Source organism: Lytechinus variegatus, chromosome 3 (assembly GCF_018143015.1).
Source record: "Lytechinus variegatus isolate NC3 chromosome 3, Lvar_3.0, whole genome shotgun sequence".
Classification (NCBI taxonomy): Eukaryota; Metazoa; Echinodermata; class Echinoidea; order Temnopleuroida; family Toxopneustidae; genus Lytechinus; species Lytechinus variegatus.
In genome coordinates this window covers 27,433,279-27,455,562 of record NC_054742.1, presented here as the reverse complement: position 1 = coordinate 27,455,562, position 22,284 = coordinate 27,433,279, and the positions used below count along the sequence as shown (strand labels likewise).

Here is a 22,284-nt window from a genome sequence, read left to right as displayed (position 1 = left end):
CTCATTTGTTTATGTAACCTTTATGAACTTGATGTACAGGATTTGTATGTTGATGATTTATTAATAAAAACATAAATAAGTAATATGTATGTATATATCAGGGGCCGCGGAATCGGAGGGGGGGGGGGGCTGAAGCCCCCCTCCCCACTTTTTTCCATAATCGTGTACAAAAGCGTAAAAATGACCATATGATTGTGATTTTTAGCATGGTCAGCCCCCCCCCCACTTTAATTGGCTCAGCCCCACCCCATTTTGAAAACCGTTCCGCGACCCCTGTATTTATATATACATACATACATATAGGCGGATCCAGGGGGCTCGAGGGGCCCAGCCCCCCCCCCCCTCCCCATTAATTGGTGGACCCCCAAAAAAGAAAAAAGGGGGGAAAAATTGAGAAAGAGAGAAAAAAAGAAGGTGAAACATAAGAGGACACGAAGCCTAGTGAATAAAATAAGATGAGGGTAAGACTTGGAATATAATTTCTAAAAAAATATTTCATATCCATATAAAACGAGGCAACTATAACAATGAGGTAACAGCATTTAATATCCCTTGCAAAATTCGTTTTTATGCCAATGAATTGTATGTCAATTAAAGTGATGAAAGCAGTATGCATCTGTCGGGAAAATGTCATAATTAGTGAAGGAGAAGGCAATATGGGGCAATTGCTGACATCCCACGGGTCCTTCTCAGTTGAAAGGGGCAATACAAAACATGTTCGAGAGAGGACTTGCTTACAGAATGGACAATTATACGAGAAAGGGCCGGCACTTGGTTACACCATGGACCTATTACATGGTTACACCTAAAACTGGTCCTCTTCAAGTGAAAGGGGCACAGTATACGTTCATGAGGGGGCATTTTTTCATGCGTAAAATTTCCCTATGGAAAATAACACACGCAGCACCCCTGCTTCTCAGGACCATGCAAAATTTGAGGCAGGGGATCAACATTTTGTACAACGAACGTAGAGGGCAGCAACACACAAGCGTGTTGCTCTAAGGAAGGTCAACTCGATACGCGCATGCAACTGAGCTGCGCGCATATTTTATTGTTCATGACAACGAAATCAAATGCCGATCAAATACAACAACAAATTAGTAGTGATCAAGAAACGAATATGAAAGAATATGACTACAACGATATCAAAGATAACATTAAAAAATATGTTGAAGGATATACATAAATATGAAAACATACTTTGATATTTAAAACTTTACAAATGCAAGTTTCAGGAAACTAAAATCATTACCAAATCGGTGATTGTTGTTATCAGCGATTTCACCAGACGGCTGAATTAGGTGATTTGCGCCGAGATGATTTTGTGACCACTCGCAAAGCATTTCGGGATTGAATATGTCCCCCTTATTTTCTCTGGGCTCTTCGCTGAACCCATCATCATTCTATGCATAAGCTACATTATGCTCCGTCGTCTGCTTAGATTTCAACCCCCTAGTCTAGCACTGGTACTTGTTCTGCTAGGCGTCGATCAGCATTTATCTGCAGTCCATATAGGCCGTGACTCATTTATTTATTAGAGCAGCCGGGCAGCAATAATGCCAATGGGTATTAAAAAAATAATTCACGTATCTATCAGTAGTATGTTATCATTTCTTTTCACCATTTCCCCCAAAACTCATAAATTTAGAAATACATTCCAATCAGTAATAAGTGAAGTCTACATTTAACCTAGATCTTGATCATGTTGATCGATAAACCAAAAGCTTCAGTCTCTGTATTTTGGTTGCTCTGCTGAACTGCGCTGGCTCACTCACCGATGGAGATTATAGTAAAATGTCAGAAATTGTTGAATAAATCCCCAGAAACGACGGTTATTCCTGTCTAGTTGATCGATAGACTCAAGTCTAAAGATCTACATGTAACTTTATTTGTCTAACTAGACAAATGCTCTGACCAGTCTCGATCTGTTTGTTGAAGATGTTGTTCCACACTGGATATCTAAGTAGATCTAGAATATATATAGATCTAGCACGACTTGTTGGTATGAGATAGTCTATGCAACAATAAAAAATACTAAAATAATAATAAACTCAAAACAGATGAATTCCACATTGTCTTTATAGTATAGGACGCCTAAATCTAGACCATTTGAGGGTTGGTCCATGCAAGCTAAGTTTGGTTCAATTAAGGCCAGCCTGCATGGGCTAGCCGCTAGTTATGATTTTTTTAAGTCCGTTAAATGCCTACAGGGTAAAGTCTAGATCTAGAACTAGAAGATTTAATGGTTGAAAAGTTACCGTTAGGCCTTACCGTTAGGCATGAAATCTTTAAAATTCAGTTAGAAAATGCATAAAAATAAAATCACGACGAGCTCATGCAGTCACTTTGCTCTTTCACTTTCGAAATTTCTCCAAAAAAGTACGTGTTCTGCCAGCCAAGCCCAGGCCATGCAGGCCCAGGAAAATTTACCAATTCTTGCAATATGGCAAACAAATTATGTAAAAGTCTTTGATTGCACAGAATCAATGGTCAAATTAAGATATGGATGCTGTCAATCAAATCTACTTTCTGCCCAAAATCATAAATTAAGATGGTGTAAAATCTATCTAGCTCCCATTTCTTCTAGTCTAGGCCTAGATCTAAGTATAACTAAGGTCTAAGGCAAAACGATGATGGCACTCTGCAAACGATGTAACATTGCAATCAATTTCCCAGAATTGGCTGATTTTTCTTAGAAATTATTGAAGAAAACCAGGGAAAATGTGAAAAGGTGGCCGTTTATTCAAGCTTTAATTTGGCTTTGGAAGTTTGGTTGCTCAATGATTATCGACCTTCGACGCGACGCCATGCAGCGCCTGGCTGTGCAGCTCAGCTGCAGCGCAGCGCGCAGCCAATGCAATGCATCCGATGCATGAGCTTTTTTCGCCGTCCATAGTCTCGGACTCGAAGTTGAAATTTAGACCCGGATTTCGGGGATTCGGCGCCTTGTATGAAGATTTATAGACTTAAAAGTAAAATGCAATTTAAAATTTGAAATCTGACCTTGAACAATCATCGTTGATAAACATCAGCCCTGAAGCAATTGCACTTCAAATCAGACCAGGCAAATTAGACGTCATTGTGTATGTTGCTAGAAGATCTAAGACGAGTCGACTGAAGCCCCAGCGCATCATCAACGTTACTAGTAGCTACGCGACCGGCCCAGACTCGGCGCACCCAGGCCAGAAAATTGACCTCGATTATTACGGTGGTTGTCTATGCATTTATTAGTGGTGCAGCGAAATTCAGCAGAGGAAAATAAGAGATAAGAGGTATCCTCGTCATAGACTTAATATTCCAAAATGAGAAAAAATGTCAAAATCATGATTATTTAAGCTAAATAATTTCTTTAAAAATAAAAGTAATATTTGTAATATTTCTACCTAGAATAACCGACCTAATAATTGTTCATTAAAAATATTAGAAATTAACAAATGAAAAAAAAATCAACTCGACAAATTTCCGAAAAGTCCCCCTTATTTTTTAGAGTGGTCACAAAATTCGAGCGGAGTTGACCTTCCTTAGAGCAACACGCTTGTGTGTTGCTGCCCTCTACGTTCGTTGATTTTGTATGACAATGAATTCCCGTTGTAATCGGCGTTCCATACTCGAGCTTCCGCGCGCGACCTCGAATCTGCTCCAATTTATCAACCACGCCAGCGCCAGGTAAGGGGAGTTTTTCTCCTGCACACGCCGCGCCGGGGCCGGCTGGCGCAGCTAGCCGCACACCGTGATCGTGACTAGCTAATTCGAGTTACCGGTACAAGTGCAAGTACAACCAAGGACTTGGCAAGACAATCCGCTACTACTCTAGTCTCCTAGCGCTCAATAGATTGAAACCGCCAAGGCAAGGCGCAAGTCAACATCTCTATGATCACTAGGCGCCCTACAGTACAGTACCGTAATTAGTTTGTGCTGATCTTACACTTTGGTTAAGACTTATCGCTCATAAAAATATTTGGAAGTATTCTTCACTTTTTGAACATCAACTTTGTCTTGACTGCCTTTGGCTTTGCCTTGGGCTGGCTCGGGCCTGGCTTTGGACTGGTCTGGAAATCGGGCACCCCTTTAAGCTTTAGTACGTTGATAATTGTGCATGGGTGAGGTGAGTGGATAATGAAATGTTGTTTACTTTTATGGATATGGGGTTCCGAGAATCCGATGTTCAGGATGTTCGGATACTTAAAAACAGAATAATTATAGTAATATTATAATAGGCGCAATTCGTTTGCCCTTGTCTTGAGACAATGTTATATGGTAGTATCGTATTGCCGGACACCTTTATTTTATTTCAGTGCTTTAATTTTGTAAAAAGGGCATTTTATAGAGATAATAAATTCAAGGAAAAAATGCACTTGCGATTCCAAATATTATGAAAATCATGAATATGGCAAAATTCGTAGATATTTACCGGCCGATTTCTTCGTGCCGCATACCCCTCCACGAAAAACAATTATTTTCGTGCGTGACAAATTGCATCATGATTCCAGACGCGCGCCCTCTATGGGATGCAACATTATATCAAACATGTTGACGAGACGCGTCGGGTGACGATCGGTGACGATATTCTTGTTTAATGATTTAAAAGGGAAGTGGTGAGATTTTTTTCTTCATGTAGCATATATATACGATGCAAATTTTCTGAATTTTTCTCTTATTTTCAATATTGAATCTGATCAGATGTTGAAAATAAATTTGTGTTTGCTGATTGATATCGACATCGTTCCATTCATATGTTTACAAAATTTGTATGCGATAATTGAAAATAGTTGTCATCATTCTTGAGTGATCATCAAACATGAATATTATCATGATTAAGTGATTTAACAATAAACAAATATTGACTCAACCTCTCAATCATTCAATCAATCAATTATCAATCAAATATCCATTCAATCAATCAACAATTCAATCAATCATTCGTTCATTCAATCAATCAATCAACAATTCAATCAGTCAATCAATCAATCAAATATCCATTCAATCAATTAACGATTCAATCAATCAAACAGCCAATCAATCAACAATCACAAACTCCATCTCAACATGCAATAGAGACAAAATGTTCAGTTTTACTGAAGGCTTCTATAAGAAGCATTTTATATTCACTTTTTTTCTTTTTCTTTCTCCTTTTCTTTTTCCATTTTTTCGTTTGCACATGAATAAAACTTAAATGAAATAATATTATGAATGCACATAAGACATAAACATGAAATAATAATAACAGCTCGTATATCTTTCAATTAACAACATAAATGAGATGACTGGAATGTTCTGGCAAATAGAATACTGATGAGGGTAACAAAGATATTCAATAATTACCAAAACGATGCTACAAAAAACGATGGGAAGATAACAATATCAATAATGATAACAATTATGACAATGAGGATGAGCAATATTTAAAGTAATTATTCATAACAATACAAATCATAATACGAGTACCATCAGTATTTATTGATATATCTAGAACCTAACAATAAAGAATAATTGAGGATAAGACGGTTGCATTTTGTTGAAGAGAATAAACTTTAAACAGTCACATATATTGACATCAAACAAATATGTTTCAAGAAAGAGAATACAGCAAAATATAGTGAAATGTGGAACAGAGACATTTGAAAAACTTTAACACTCATCGCAGCATGGGCAGTCAAAGGAATTGGGTGCTCTGAACCAGCGACAGCAGTACCGCAGATGGACCTAGTGATTGCAATGGTCACACTTTACCTAATCAAGGATGAAGATGTGGGTTCTGTCCACCTGTTTGGGCACACTTGCTTGACACACACACAGCAGTTTGAAGATTCATCATCTCCTCGAGTTCATCCTCACTCTGTGTGTCTTCGCGAAAGACAAGTTTCCGTCGCGTTTGTGACGAATCATTCATACCAGATGTGCCTGGGATTTCTGACTGGGCAGGGGCGGCAGTGGGTGTAGCAAACTCCTTTGGACTCGCTGGCATAAGGTTTTTGTCCTTCTTGCATTTCCCTTTCTTTGAAGGTTGGATCTCTTCCGGAACTTGGAAAGTGTCATCATCATCATCAGGATCAACACCATTTGCCTCAAGTATTTTGAGGTAGACATCTGTTTCTGTGATAGCTACCCCGGCAGGCTGAAACTTCCATTTCCTTGTGATGGCAGAATCCTCGCTAGGGGGGGTTGGTCGTCGATCGATCAGGAATGCAGCTGCCTCTGCATCAGATGCAGTGTCCCTAGTTAGGCCTACCTCAGGATTACTTGATGGATTGACAAGGCTGGCTGGACAACACATTTCCTCTGCATTAATCTTGTCTGGACGGAATGGGTGAATTTCTGTTGCCGGGAATCCAGCTTGCAAGTTAGACTTGTTCACGGTTCGTAGATAGGATTCTCCAATCAACTTGGTGAGGAGGTCCCTCGTGATCACCTTGCCAGGATGTTCACGGAGATACCTACTACAGATGACATTGTAGTAAGACTTGAGCGGGCTAAATACACCTACATCCAAGGGCTGGAGAAAGTGGCTGGTGTGTGCCGGGAGAAGAAACAAGACGATGTTGTGTTCTCGTGCATGTTTGATCACGTTGATGGGCACATGTGATTTATGTCCGTCATAAATCAAGATGACCTTTTCTCCCTTCTCTCTTCTGGCATCCACAAAGGGCGTGAAATGACTCTTGAAGAAGTCCTCAAAGATGATTGAGTTACCCCACCCACTGTCGCTCATTTCCACTCTCGTTCCTGGAATTGCACCGTCTTTGAACTTGTCCAGGTTTTCTTCCCTTTGAAAACAAGAAAAGGTGGGAGGCATTCCCCAGCTGCATTGCCGCAAGTTATCAAAGTTGTCAAGGAAGAACGTGGAGTGACTATGAATTGCGGCCTAGTTAGTGTCTTCCTTGCCACAATCTTGACGGGCTTGTGTTCACAATTAAACCCGACTTCGTCGATGTTGTAAATTCTCTCTCCTTTGCCCTCCAAGTCATATTTCTTTAGAATGGCGCTGAGTTCATTAAAGTAATTCGTAACCAAATTGGGCTTTGACGCTCTGGCACGTGCCATACTAAGTGACTGCGGCTTCACCAATCGAAGGGAGGTCCATCGCTTCATAAATGACAGAAGCCAGTTGAATGTGAGTAGTCGCTTGTCTGTGGATCGATGGAGAAGACGGCCAAGGTGAGTGGCAAGGTCACTTCCTAGGCGAATAACCTGTAGTTGTGATAGGGAATATAAAAATGATAAGAGATTGTTAACAATAATAACATTGTGCAAACCCTAAATTCTACTCTAATGCAATGCACTGCAAGTCCCCTGATTGGTTTGGTTTATTATCAGCTTCAATAAACTTGACTTAATTCAACAGCAGTCTAAATAGTTAAGAATATATTTCTATATTCTAAATTATGATTAAACTTCATGACGCTTCATGATAACGATGATACCGTGGCAATGATCCTTGTTTTTTTTGGGGGGGGCAAGAATGTAATAAATTTTCACTCACATCTCTTCTCGAGAGACCATAGCCATGGTCTGCTAAATAATTGATGTGATCGACGAGCTCCTGCTCCTCATCATGGCTGAGGATCGGCGCCGGTCCTGTATTCATGGGGTTGGCACCATATTTCTCTCTGACTCGATCATGGAGTGTTGACCTAGGAATTCCACACTGAAAAGCTGCAGATCTTATTGATGAGCCTTCGTTCACGAGGTGAAGAGCAGGTTCAAAGTTGACTGCAGAGTAGTCATGATGTCGACCTCGACTAGGACGAGACTGCTGAAACGTTTTTTTAGGAACCGGCTATAATTAGAAAGATGAATAGCATACTATTAGTCATTTCTCTCATGTCTTTTATCAGTCATGACATAGTGATTAATTAACTTGACATAGTTAATTAAAAGATTAATAGATAAGGAATATGGATAAACGGATGACTTATTCCAATTCTCATCAGTGTGTCGATTTTTTTGGTTATAATTTCTAGGATTCATTTGTGTCTTGTTTAAAAAATCACATTCTTCTTTCTTATTGTTAACCTTTTTTGTGTGATTTAAATCTTGTGAAAGATAATTGCTTCAACTTAACACTTTTGGGTAATCATAGACACTTTATAGATTAATATTCTCGTCATTCATTATTGTGCTCTTTATTTGTTATCACACCTGTCACTCGTATTCTCTTTCGCCGTCTGTTGGAAAATCGAATGTCGCACAATCATACGTACGTGCACTAGAATCACCACACATACCCACAATACACCGCACGTCAACATTCGGAGCAGACGAAAGATCGAAATTAGGCAAAACCAGGCTCATTTTTCGTCAGAAAATATATCAATTGTGAATGAAAACGGTATGCAGTATGAAATTGATTGTTGATGCTGTGACTACCTCAGCAGGCAAAGAGTTCCAGTCATTGACCACTCTAACACTGAAGGTGTTTTGTCTCACTGCCAATCAACCGGTACTCCTTTTCAAAAATAGCTTGTAAGGGTGGCCATGCGTTGATTGAGTGGTAGCTGATGTGAAGAATAGGTCTCTATTCACATCATCAATGCCATGAATTATCTGATAGACATGTATCATGTCACCTCTTCGTAGTCTGTACTTGATGGAGGGTAATTTCATTTCATGCAGTCTTCTACCATAGTTCATATCTTTCAGGGCTGGTACATGGTCGCTCGTCGCTGGACTTTCTCAATAGCCTTCAAGTCAGAAGCATATCTTGGGTACCATATTCCCTTTGCATATTCAAGTATTGGTCTCACAAGTGACTTGTACAACCTTTTGATGTTTTCTTTGTCTCTATGCAAGAAAGTGCGTCGAATCATAGCAAGCACTTGATTAGCTTTCAAGACAGCATTGGCTACTTGGGAATGGAATTTCAGTTGAGAGTCCATAATGACTCCTGAGTCCCAAGTCTCTTTCCTCTGAAACTTCCTCCAGCACATCTCCATCTAGATGATACTGATGATGGGTATTCTGATGACCTAGATGGAGGGATCTGCACTTCGTTGTATTAAACTGGAGCTGCCACTTCTTGGACCACTCAGTTAAGTTGTCTAAGTCAGCTTGTAGCCTGTCGCAGTCATCCTCCATTCTGATCTCTCTGAAGAGTTTGGTGTCATCGGCGTATATCTTCACGATATTGCGTACTACGTCAGGGAGATTGTTGATGAATACCACAAAAACTGTCGGTCTGAGGACACTACCCTGAGGCACTCCACTTCTCACAGGTAACCACTGTGAAGTTTGTCCATTTATGACGACTCTCTGTCTCCGGTGGGTTAAGAAACTGTAAAGCCATTTTCCCAGACAACCTGTTATACCATAGGATCTGAGTTTCTTCATCAGTCGCTCATGGGGGACAGGATCGAAAGCCTTACAGAAATCAAGGTAGAAGGTATCAACTTCACATTCTTCATCAAGAGAGGCAGTCCACAATTCCATGACTTCAAGCAGTTGTGTGACACAAGACCTTCCTGGTAGAAATCCGTGTTGTGCATCACACAATAAGTCATTCTGAAAAGGTGATTGAGAATGGCATCTCGCACAACAGATTCCATGATCTTTCCAATAACTGAAGTCAGGCTTATTGGTCTGTAGTTTTCAACAGCATCCTTCTTTCCTTTCTTATGTATTGGTGTGATATTTGCATCTTTCCATGACTGTGGAAGATACCCTTCTTTCAAGGACTTTCTGAAGATAAGTGCAAGAGTTGTGCAAATCGTTCCAGCAGTTTCTTTTAGAACTCTCGGGTGAAATCCATCAGGTCCAGCTGATTTTGAACTCTTCAGCAATTTCAGTTTGTTCTTTACATTACTTGTGGTAATGTCCACATATTTAGTTGTTGTGAAGAAAGTGTTTGGGCCTAAGTCGACCTTCAAAATAATGATAAACTTCCGATAGGAGTTATTTATAGAAGTAGTAGTGATGGACTGGATAATGATCAGAAGTTATTTGATATTTTTAGATCACTACCTACTTTATCATATTCACATATCTTATTGATGGGCGATTTCAATATGCCTGATTTTCAGGGCAAAACCACCGCAAAGAATCCCTTTTGGATGCTGTCATGGACAGCTTTTTTCATAAAAATATTTGCTTGGTATTCCTAGCCAATTTTATCTAGTGTACTGTATCTCATAAAATGAAATTTGTATTCAGAAATGACATTTTATCTCTCAGATCATAAAATTTTAAATTTGATCCGCAATACAATTTTGTATCTAAAGATGATAAGTGACAGAGTAGTGCCTGTGTGGATTAGTCCATTGGGTATAACTACATGTACTGCCATGCAAATTATGTGCTTGCGTCCATGTTCTTTTTGCAGAAAAAATGAAATACGGTAACCTTAAAATAGGATGGGAGCTACATGTATTTTATCTCCACAACGTTCATTTCAGCAATTTATTTCTTCGATCTAAATGTTGAAATAAAAGTGAAGAAAAATTATATAGTTATTGAGGGTAATACCTCAGTCTTAACATTATTCATGTAGAGTAAAAAATTATTTCATAAGACTTTTGACTAATATTTTCTTTGAAATGATGCTGGTGTGGTAATTTATAAAGGAATGTTGGTATAAGTTGGCTGTGGGGGAAAAAGGTGGAAAGTAGGGTTAACAGGAGGAAATTACAGATATACTCACCAGACCAAAAAGCAGGCTCAAAGAAAGATGTTGCTGTGATGTATAATACTTGCTGTGGATGTAATATTGGTATGACGTATTCGTGGTGTAGATAAAACTCGAAGGGCGAACGGGCAAAGCAAAGGTTAATTTGTGTAGATCACAGACGTCCTCGTCTCGCACCGGTCGACTATCCAAGTGATCATTAGATCCCTTGGCTGGCCTGACTATGCAGCTATGCTGAGACCCGAGTTGTGCACCCAAGCATGGATGAATACACAGGGCTTGGGGTCTATTTTTGTGTGCACACAGCCTCTATAGTACATGAATCCTCGATGCTCCAACCCATCCAACATTACTACATGTAGGGAGCAGTCGCGCATGCCCCAGACTGTGGTACATTTTACCACACTGTTGTAACGATGCAATATTGACATCAACAAAAAGATGAGAGTTTCATCATTTCTAAATAGAAATCTCTGTAAAGATGCACTAGCGTATAGTGCAAGCGTATTTGAAGTCAATGAATTGACGCAACCTCTCTCCTTTGCCACACCTCCTGGCGATTTGATTTTCATTGGTTGAAGGAGATGAGAGAGCTTGAAACTGTATTTCTCATCAGATATTGCTTCAAAAATAGGTGTCTTACAGAGATGAAATGAAGATGAAAATAAAAATTATTCTCAAAATACCAATTTGGAGAGATTTTAAGGGTGTTAACACTAAAACAGAGATGAAATATTTTATTGCATCTGAGATAAGATGAATCTCAGAATATCAATCCAGGTCTTTTTCAGCATAAGAAATAAACCTTAATGTATACAAAGACCTATATTGTAATGAAAAATTGTTGCTTTACGTTTAAATCAGGGTGGAATATAGACTTCATTCTATGGAGGAGGTGTAGTGAAGCAAGACATAATAAACAACCAAACAAACATGAGTGTTTTTATCATGATTGTTACATTTACTTTTTTATATGTGAACTTTACTTTTTTCCAAAATCATCTAATCATCCCTGATCTGGCTGACCAAGTTACAATGTGCAGTCACACCACTTAATCTACATGATAGATTAATGTTTGTCTGAAGTTGTAGGGAATGACTACACATACATCAGCCATTTTCATATCTTTCAATATCAGGACTTGAATAATCAAGAATTATTCCAAGATGCCCCGTGGTGGACCAGGACCAAGTAGTAGAAGGCATGATGAGGAAGAGGAAGAAATGGATTACACCATGTCTCAGGCAACTCAACAGACTCAGTCACTTACACAAGCACAGAGAGCAGCAGATAGTTTACCAAAGGAAGTAATTGATCAAAAGGTATAAATGTGTGTGCCAGGAGTAAAAGATTAGGCAATTTTGTCCAAAATGTTAAAATTTTGTATTTTATAAGTCTTCATATTAGTCATTTAAGATCAAAATCATTCCCTGATCGATTCAATACAAAATAGTTTTTGTAATTAACTGTCAAGGGGGAAGTCAGATTTTCCTTGTTTTGTGTGGTATTGGATTTTTCTTGTCGTTTCCATATTAGATATATTTTGAATTTTGGAACCAACATTGAATTGGACATCATTAAAGAAGCTTATTGTAGGATGATTCAGTTTATACAGACCCAATCCTATCACAGAGTACTAAATATTTTAATGAAAATGATAGATTATAAATATTTATCCCAGTTTCTTCACATTTTATTTGTGTCTTTGATAACAGGTGAGCAATCTTGTGCAGTACATGCTGATCATGGAAGCAAAGAAAAACCCAGTAAAAAGATCAGGTATGCTATATTCCCATTCACAAATGTTATTTGTATTAGGAAGTCACGTTTTGAAATACTTGTACATCTATTATTTTCATTTGCAATCAGTGCATCAGACTTGATAAGTTTATTTTTACACACAACCTAAAATTAGAGAAGATATCGCAAAAGAACTGCATGCTTGTAATTACAGTGTGAGCGGTTTAGATTTTCCCTGTACAAAAATGCCATAGGGAAAAATCCCTGATTGTGATTTCAATGCATGTGATCAAGCAAAACGTATCCCTCTTTCACGTGCAAAGTCAATGCAGTGCATGTACAACGGTTTGGCTGACCGCGCATTGCTACATTTGCAAATTAAGTGCGCGCAGCTGTTGTTTACTTTGCTACAGACTGATGAGAAAATAGGCCAGATTCATTCATCCAAATCATCTCATGTCTTAATCATCCTCACTGCAAAATCTTGTGAATTGTGAGATTTTATTTAAGAATTTACCTTCTTTATTATCATCAAGTGAAATTAAATATCATTGCAACATTTGACAGTAAATATTTCTCTTTTATATTGGTCATTTATTTTGTACTGACTATTTATATTAATTTTTTTTTTGGGGGGGGGTTGTGTGTAAAAATAAACTTATGAATTTCAGGCCTGAAAATGTGCCTATAAACTGAATTTTCTCCTGTTTTCTTTTCCAAATTATACAAAACTTTTTAGTGTACAATAATATCCATATCACCACAAAGCTGGAACTGTATTATCTTACAATGTCACTCTCAGTATGTGAGATCTCAGGTCAAGATCACACTTTTCACACCAAGGTACAGGACAAGAGTTTTTAAAAATTTTGGAGTAGCATGAAATCCAGAGTTCTGATTAGCTGGATAAGGTTCACGAAACAACAGACGTGGGTGTTTTGAAGAGATTACCACATGGGGTGTGACCTTGGAGGGGCTCAAGTGTGGGAATGGTTTGAATTTAGGAAGTGTATGATCTCTTTTCTCTTTGACCAATCAGAGTGCAGTATTCTTATTTTCAAGCTGCTTATTGTACTTGAGAAATGAAAAGTGTGATCTTAATTAAATCAACTCTTATTTTGAAACCTATACCATTTGATAGCATACATGTTCAGCTGTTTCATGATATAAAAAAAAATTTGGGCTCAAATAAAAGTAAAGTATGAAAATTGGTTTTACTTGGCTATACTTGGTACATATGATACCACATGTGTGTCCATGAGGATGATGGGGACAGAGGTCATCTAGGGGTCAAATGAGATGAGGTCATGTCCATCCTTGTTTTAATTTTTTGTTCAACCTATTTTCACTTTTTTATTTTTGCATCAATTTTGATCACACCTGGGTAATGCCATATGTGTTGTTGACAATAATGGAGTCAAAGATCATACAAGAGTCAAAAGGTCAATTTTTGTCTCACCTGTGTGACTATAGGCACTGCTTTCCGACAGTGTTAGTGGCAGCGTCAAAGTCAAATCTTAGCTGAAGGTTAAGATTTGATAAAATGACAGCAATTAATGAAATGACAGCATAACTTAGAAAGTATATGGACCTAGTATATGAAACTTGGACATACAGTGTAAGTTTAATCAAATATTACCGAATTACTGAACATCCTGCCTGAGTTTCAAGTCACATGACCTAGGTCAAAGGTCATTTAGAATAAATGGACTTGACCAATGTTGGGGTAGTCAATATCAAAATCTTAACCTATTTAAGTTTATGAAATGTCATCATAACTTAGGCAGTATATGGACCTAGTTCATGAAACTTGGTCATAAGGGTAATTAGATATTACTGAACATCCTGTCTGAGTTTCAAGTCACATGACCAAGGTCAAATGTCATTTAGGGTCTATGAACTCGGGCCAAGTGGGGGGTATTTGTAGAATTACCATGATAAATGAAAGTTTATGGATCTGATAGAGTACCGGTAATCAAGTTCACTGAACATCCTGTGCGAGTTTTAGGTTACATGACCAAGGTCAAAGGTCATTTAAGGTCGATGAACTTTGGCCATTTTGGGGGTATTTGTTGAATTACCATCATAACTCTGAAATTTTATTGGTCTAGTTTATTAAACTTAGACATAAGAGTAATCAAGTATCACTGAACATCCTGTGCAAGTTTCAGGTCACATGACCAAGGCCAAAGGTCAGTAACGTCAATTTATAATTTTTTTATAGTAGTTTTCAAAGTCAGCACTGGCTTTCCTATATTGAATTGCGTAGTGCAGGTGAGACTGCCAGAGGTGCTCTACTTGTTTGTTCAAATTGCTCTATTTCCTCATTTATGCATCAAATATGGGTTCAAAAGATCATATTGCATATTTAATTGAATGTAAAATCAGGCAAGATTGTGGTTTGCAAAGCACTTGTTATTTGAATGGAGTATTTTTTTAAGAATTGGAGTCTTCCAAGATTTTCAAGCAAGTTAATGGATTTCAATTTCGCAGAAGTGATAACATTATTGGTCGGTTTGTTGGTCACATTGAGTGATTTTTTTTCTTTTCAGACTTATATAAGAATGTATTCAAGGAGCACAAGAATATTCTACCAGAAGTACTACGAAGGGCTAAGGTCAAATTAAATGAGGTAAGATTAGACAAGTGAAAAATATAGCGATTCATAGGAAACAGAGGCAGATTATAGCTCAGAAGTGTTGTGTTGCTGAAACCATTTCTTGCAGATTGATAAATTGTTTAACTGATTTGTCACAGCTTATTTTAACCCTAATTCTACCGGGGGGGGGGGGCATAATGGCCCCCTCCCCTTGACAATTTCGGGATATATCTGCTGTGCAAAATTTTTTGACCTCGCTGCTCACTGACTTTTTACTTCAAGTCTCACGCAAATTTTAAGACCAAATTTGTGACGCCTGGGTACGCGGTTATGACATTACACAACATGTAACTGCATGTCAGACCCAAAATTGCTCATAAATGTGATTTCATGTACAAATCCAATGCAAATTGTGTATTCAGCCAAAATTCATAAATGTATCATTATTTCTACTATTACAGATTAAACTTCATTCATTTTGCCTTGTTTATGATCAGAATTAAGTCTAGAACGATTTCCATCGATTAGGATCAGAATTAAGTCTAGAACGATTTCCATCGAAAAAAACACACAAAAAAGTAAAAAACAGAGAAATACATAAGAAATTTAAAAAAAACAATAAAATACATAAGAAATCGGTCTTGGTACCATAATTTTTTTCATTCACAATTGTTAGGAATGCTATAAAGAATATTTTCACCAAAAAATAGCATATTAGGAGCTTTATATAGTGAATCAGAGCAAAAAGTATTATTTCATGAATAAGTTAGCATAATTAATTCATATGAAATAAAAATATGCGTAGATTACGTCCTTCTCTACCATCATGCAAATTTTCGTTGTGATCGCGCAATCACCAAAAAATGGCATTCTAGGAGCTATGATTTCATGAATAAATTAGCATAATTAACAGACCTTCATTTTTGAGGAGCGCGATCGCGCCGGCGCTCCTACCGCACTCCTTAAAAAAATAAGGAGAGCAAAAAATGGCGCTCCAAAAATAAAAATAAAAAAACGATTGCTAAAATTTCACATTTTACATCTTTAAATCCATGAAATGGCCTTTTTTCCATAATTTCTTGAAATTACTTTGATTTAGTTGAAACCTATCTGAAAAAAATGAAGAATATTCATCTCTTTCCCAACTCTGATTTTAAAGACAAATTCCAGTAGTTGCAGTAAACACTGATTTCATGAGAAAGTCTGTAAAACAAGGCTTAATTGTCAGTATATCATTGGGGATCTAGATCTGGTACAGTTACATACCGGTAAACTGAACTTTGTGAAATCTTGAAATCTGCGCTGAAAAACGTTCACACTGAAGATCACCAACACAGATAGGCACACATGGGACAGTGTATTATTATTGCTGGAATAAAGACCCGACGGAAGTGACCGAATCCGTGCTTATTTTGCTTATATCTCAGCAATTACATAATTTCTCCCAGAATCCTTTGGCACATATTTTTTATTCATACAAACAGACACTTGGGTGGTCATTATATTAGATTCTGTAAAAAGTCATTTTGAGATCGTTACCAAAACTGGAATTTATCTTTTATTTAAACTCGGTAAATATTGCAGTCCCATGTAGATTTTCATGGCAACACCATGGCAGGAGCGCGTATGACATCTTGTAAATTACGTATTGACATGACCCAGGCCTAGTTTCATCACAGATTAATTAATAGCTACATGTAACACAGCTATTGCATATACAATGTTAAGAAAAATCTACAATTTATCATATGGGCTATTCCACGGTTACTCACGTTACATTTGGAGACACCTTGACTCATACTTGGACCTGTAACTCCATTATTATTGATAGGAACTAAACATCTCCTTATCACAACAAAGTACACAGTCTGACTATCCTTGGTATAAAAACAAAACTTGGGAAATTCTATTATGCTCCTGGCAAATATTTGGAATGTGTTGGTTACTCATGTACATGATTTGGACATGCATAAAATGAAAAGTCAGCATAAGTGAAAAGTCTCCTCATACAAGGCTTTTATGAAAGTTGATTATATCCATTTCGAAGAAATATATTAGGGAGACAAACCAGTTAAAAAAATAAAGAACACATGGTTTTAACTTGGGGTGCAGATAATATGGTTACTCACGTTACATTTTGTCCATGTATGGTTTACAACACACATGTCATTAAAAATTCAATGATGTGTGTAAAATTATTTGCTAGGAACATCTAAAAGAGATTTTATACCAAAAATTGGAACAATTGGAGCTTTATTAGGGAGTAGGAGGGAAAAGTATTATTTCGCTTACTAATTATGCATAAATTAGCATAATCGCTTAATACCAATTTACATGAAATAAATTACTGTATAGTATTGTAGATTATGTCCAAGACAACCTGCACACCAAATTTTTGGCGTGATTGTTCGGCCAATGGCCGAGATCTCAAGGGGGGCCTGGGAGCCCCCCCCCTCCCCCCACCCCCAGGCCATATCAACTCCCAAAATACCCCGGCCTAGATAGGGTTACAGGTAAGGGCATTCAATGTGTTGTTCAAACACTCTTTAAAGTTTATCAAAACCAAGTCTTACTAATGCACTCTCGCATTGTGAATACTTTTACTAATATTCATTTTTTTTTTGTGATTTTATGACCACTGATATTTTGATGAACAAAGAGTCGCATCAAAGAGATGTACCCTCATTTTGCTTTTAATTACCGTAATAAAAAATAACTTCACAACTCACCATGAGACTTAAAACTTGACATCCCACAGAAAATGTTACCGAACTGAATAATTTTTACTGGTTACTCACATTACATGATGGTTACTCACGTTACAAAGTTACTCATGTTACAGTTTTTCTTCATCAATTATATAAAAAAATTGTACTTTTTAATGATTTTGATAGTCATCACTGTGTCAAAGATTGTTTGAAGGAAGAGAATTTAAAACCCCACCAATTAACTGTGAAGAATTTTTCTCTCAGAAAACAAAGTCAGTTTTTTCGGTTACTCACGTTACATCACCTGAGCAGGTGGCAATATTTATTTTTGAATGAGTACTACAAATTTACTTGAAAAGGGGTTGTGTATTTTAAGTAATTTGACTCTTCTAAACTTCAGAAATATATAAAGTGGTATGTTGTTGCAACAACAAAATGGTAATAAGGCATATTTCATTTTTGTCTCACCTGCGAAGCAAAGTGAGACTATAGGCGCCACTTTTCCGACAGCGGCGGCGGCGTCAACATCAAATCTTAACCTGAGGTTAAGTTTTTGAAATGATGTCATAACTTAGAAAGTATATGGACCTAGTTAATAAAACTTGGCCATAAGGTTAATTAAGTATTACTGAACATCGTATTAGAGTTTCATGTCACATGACCAAGGTCAAAGGTCATTTAGGGTCAATGAACTTAGACCATGTTGGAGGAATCAACATCGAAATCTTAACCTGAGGTTAAGTTTTTGAAATGTCATCATAACTTAGAAAATATATGGACCTAGTTCATGAAACTTGGACATAAGGTTAATCAAGTATCACTGAACATCCTGCATGAGTTTCACGTCACATGACCAAGGTCAAAGGTCATTTAGGGTCAATGAACTTTGGCCGGATTGGGGATATCTGTTGAATTCCCATCATAACTTTGAAAGTTTATGGATCTGATTCATGAAACTTGGACATAATAGTAATCAAGCATCACTGAAAATTTTGTGCAAGTTTCAGGTCTCATGATTAAGGTCAAAGGTCATTTAGGGTCGATAAACTTTGGCCGAATCGGGGGTATCTGTTGAATTACCATCATAACTTTGAAAGTTTATTGGTCTAGTTCATTAAACTTGGACATTAGAGTAATCAAGTATCACTGAACATCCTGTTCGCGTTTCAGGTCACATGACCTAGGTCAAAGGTCAATGAACTTTGGCCGAATTGGGTGTATCTGTTGAATTACCATCATAACTTTGAAAGTTTATGGATCTGATTCATGAAACTTGTACATAAGAGTAAATAAGTATCACTGAACATCCTGTTTGAGTTTCAGGTCACATGATTAAGGTCAAAGGTCATGTAAGGTCAATGAACTTTGGCCGTGTTGGGGTTTTTTGTTGAATAACCATCATATCTCTGTAAGTTTATTGGTCTAGTTCATAAAAAAGGGAAATAAGAGTAACCATGTATCACTGAACATCTTGTGCAAGTTAGAGTAGTATTCAAAGTGAGCACTGCTGCTATATTGAACTGCGTGATGCAGGTGAGACGGCCAGAGGCATTCCACTTGTTCACTATTTTTCTTGTATTTTGGTACACAATGGAAGACACAACTTTTGACCCTTTTTTTCCAAAGTATACATATGAAAATAAACTTTTTATTTCTTGTTCCTGAAACTATCATGTATGAAGGACTTAAAGTATTAAAAAATTCAAGAAAATATTGAATTTGAATTTTTAAGCTCATGTCCACCAACCTGTGGAATTGCCCATATACGGAAAGTGATTCTGAGGAGCTCAAATGAGCTAAAAAAAATAAGGAGAGCGATTTATTGAGCCCCATGGAATTATAAACGTGAAGGTCTGAATTAATTCATATAAAATAAAAATATATGAATTTAGTGAAATTTACCAATGCAAATGCGTAGATTACGTCATTCTCTACCATCATGCAAATTTTTGTTGTGATCACGCAATCCTCGGCTGAGATCTTAAGAGCCCCCCCCCTGGGAATGACAAGAATAAAAATACCCCAGGAGATTAGGGTTATGAATTCTGTATCCTTCAACTAATTAATATCGAATTTGGGGGTGGGGTACTTAAATTATAACATAATACCTATGTGCCGCACCAAAGTCAAGAATAGGGGGCTCTGAAACTACATCTTGGACTTAAGACGGGTCTCTGGAACGGCTCTTGGATCAACGATTGCTAAAAATGCAATGCTCTGGAACTGATCACATAAAAAAGGGGGTCTCCGGAACTCATTCGATTGTAGGTGTAATTGATAGTGGCTACGTAAAAAAATGCTAGTAGCTAGCTGCGGGGGCCCGCCGTTATGGCTCTGCGCCCATTAAGCTTGCTGCTTCGACAGGCTCAGTTGTTCATGATGAGCGTGCAGTGGAACGAAAAATCACAAATTTGAGGGTGTTTGGAATAGGAAAATATAGGAATATCTATGGCTTTGTTAATTAGTGATGCTCTGGAACGAAAATATAGGCTGAAATTGGGGTCACAAACATGGCACATACGTATCATAAGTACCTCCCCAGGATCAACCTGGTGTAAGTGATGGCTCCCCTGTTTTTTCTCATTTCATCACCCAAGTGCTGTACAGCTTGAACACTTGAAGTAAGGAATGGAATGTCGCCCTCTCTTGTCAGACTATGGAACTATTGTTGTCTTTGTTCATACTGTTGAGGCACAATTTCCTTGAGGCTCTTCATGTTTATGAAATAGGGGAAACTTTAATTAATGTTTTTTTTTTCACTTTTGGATGTAGGATTGGTTATTTTTAGGGATACAATGAATTGTAACAGTTGCAGCAGACATGCTTCAGTGTTATTTTTCTCACAAAATCAGGTAAAAAAAAGTCTGAAAATGAAAACATGAATATTAGAGAAATCACATTTGACATCTCTTTGGATGTAAAAGGTGCATAAAACCACCAATAAGTCAAACAAGAGATCTAGATGCCATGCTTGGTAATTAATTTTGGAAAATTAATTTCCACTTTTTCCCCTTAAAAAGTTAAAAATGAGTTCAAGGATGATGTTGTATGTACATATTAAAAAAAATGTTTTCTCTTTTTTAAAAGTTAGCCACCCCAATATTTTTTGTTGTTGCAAATTTGTTTGTAATTATACCCAGCTGTCAAGTAAAGTTTGAAGGGAGTTCTGATGCCCACGGGAGTACAGGACATGATACACTCATTGGTTTTGAAATAAAGACCAGCAAGACAATATTTCTTAATTTGTTGGATACTGCATCACCAGTTTAACTAAACATAATGGCAATAAATTTTGGAATAAATGTATATCATGTGTAAGTTATATTTCTGAAGACCACAATGATATTAAGGGGTGTTTAGTACATGTATTGCTGTATTGTAAGTGCTTATATATTTTAGCTCTGTCAAAAAAAATGTTATCCTTGGTTCTAATCCACTCAGTCTTTAAATAATCTTTTTTAATCTCTTATGTTCTTCATCTATGAATAAGAATGAATTAAATACTAACTCATTTATTGTGAATAAATAATATTTTTTATCAATATGTTGTGAATCATGATCATTCTTACCCACTTAAGTTTTTAGTTCATCATTAAAAAAAATTCTCCTTGCCCCATGGAAGTGGATATTTGTTGTGAACCTGTCTATTGGATATAAAATGACACTGAATTTTTAATATTTTGTTTCGTGGAAAGAGAAAGAAAGAGAGAGATAATGAATCTGTTTCTGTTTGCGGTAACTCCCGTAGGAACTCAGCAGGACAGCATTTTTTGCTCGTAAACGCCAAGCTGGTATATAACCAATTACCTTGGAAACATTTTACGTCTAGTTTAATCAGTCATAGTGGCTGACGTAATAGGCGACAGATATCACTCTTGGGCCTTTTTATCAAAGTGGAGACAATGGCAGAGTTGGGATTCGAACTCACAACCTTGCGATTATGAGTCCAATGCTCTAACCACTGGACCACACGACCCGTAACCCATTTCCTTTACATTTAAGTCCTCTCTTCCTAAACCTTCTTAAAATCAAGTCCAAGTGCATTGATGTGCTGAAGGAATTTGTTATTGTTAGTTAGATACAGCTACATCAGGACTGAATTCATCCCAGATGCGAACCCTGCACAAATACAATTGAAATCGATATATCACAGGACAGGGTAATGGTGGATTAAACAAGGATTAAGCAAATCTCATCAGTTTCCTTATAAAGTTGATCAATCAGGATTACTCTCGCCCAATCCTCCTTTGTCCATGGATGTTTTTAAAAGAGTTCTAAGAACTTTGTTATAATTGAGTTGTTTCAGGATTTTGTTCTACATGTATTTGCCTTTATGTATGGAAGACTGTTGCAGAGAATTAAATGTTTCTCCTCAGACAGCATGGAAATCCTGTAATGGTTAGGGCTTAGCCCATTTATCCATGCCTTATCTTTTGCTATTAACCCATTGATATTATAATTTTTCTTTATTCCTTGAATAAAAAAGGGAATCAAAACTGTTAGTGTATGGAGCTTTTTGGTCTTTATGGTGGAATTTGTCTCAGAAAAGCTTGTTGCAACTTGTCTATCCAGCGGTCAAGATTCAAGAACAACATAATCATTGGAAATGGTATTGACA

The 22,284-nt window shown here is 37.2% G+C and overlaps 2 protein-coding genes across 2 annotated transcripts in view; one reads left to right on the top strand and one right to left on the bottom strand.

The window, feature by feature from the left end:
- Nucleotides 1-3,939: 3,939 nt before the first annotated feature.
- Nucleotides 3,940-22,284, top strand: part of LOC121410668 (non-structural maintenance of chromosomes element 3 homolog) — a 41,605-nt gene continuing 23,260 nt past the window's right edge. The window contains exons 1-4 of the mRNA XM_041602902.1: nucleotides 3,940-4,105; nucleotides 11,758-11,941; nucleotides 12,335-12,398; nucleotides 14,912-14,991. Of these exons, the coding sequence (XP_041458836.1) occupies nucleotides 11,786-11,941; nucleotides 12,335-12,398; nucleotides 14,912-14,991 (300 nt within the window). The 5' untranslated portion in view covers nucleotides 3,940-4,105; nucleotides 11,758-11,785. The remainder of the gene's footprint in view (nucleotides 4,106-11,757; nucleotides 11,942-12,334; nucleotides 12,399-14,911; nucleotides 14,992-22,284) is intronic.
- Nucleotides 5,439-11,751, bottom strand: LOC121410667. Its single transcript, XM_041602901.1, has 3 exons — nucleotides 10,634-11,751; nucleotides 7,481-7,777; nucleotides 5,439-7,188 (listed from the first exon to the last, which is right to left on the bottom strand). The coding sequence occupies exon 3, from the start codon at nucleotides 6,791-6,793 to the stop codon at nucleotides 5,735-5,737; it is 1,059 nt and encodes a 352-aa protein (XP_041458835.1). The 5' UTR covers nucleotides 6,794-7,188; nucleotides 7,481-7,777; nucleotides 10,634-11,751; the 3' UTR covers nucleotides 5,439-5,734.

Excerpts from the sequence above, each read along its gene's own strand:
- LOC121410667 (XM_041602901.1), bottom strand. The coding sequence starts at position 6,793 with ATGCCTCCCACCTTTTCTTGTTTTCAAAGGGAAGAAAACCTGGACAAG.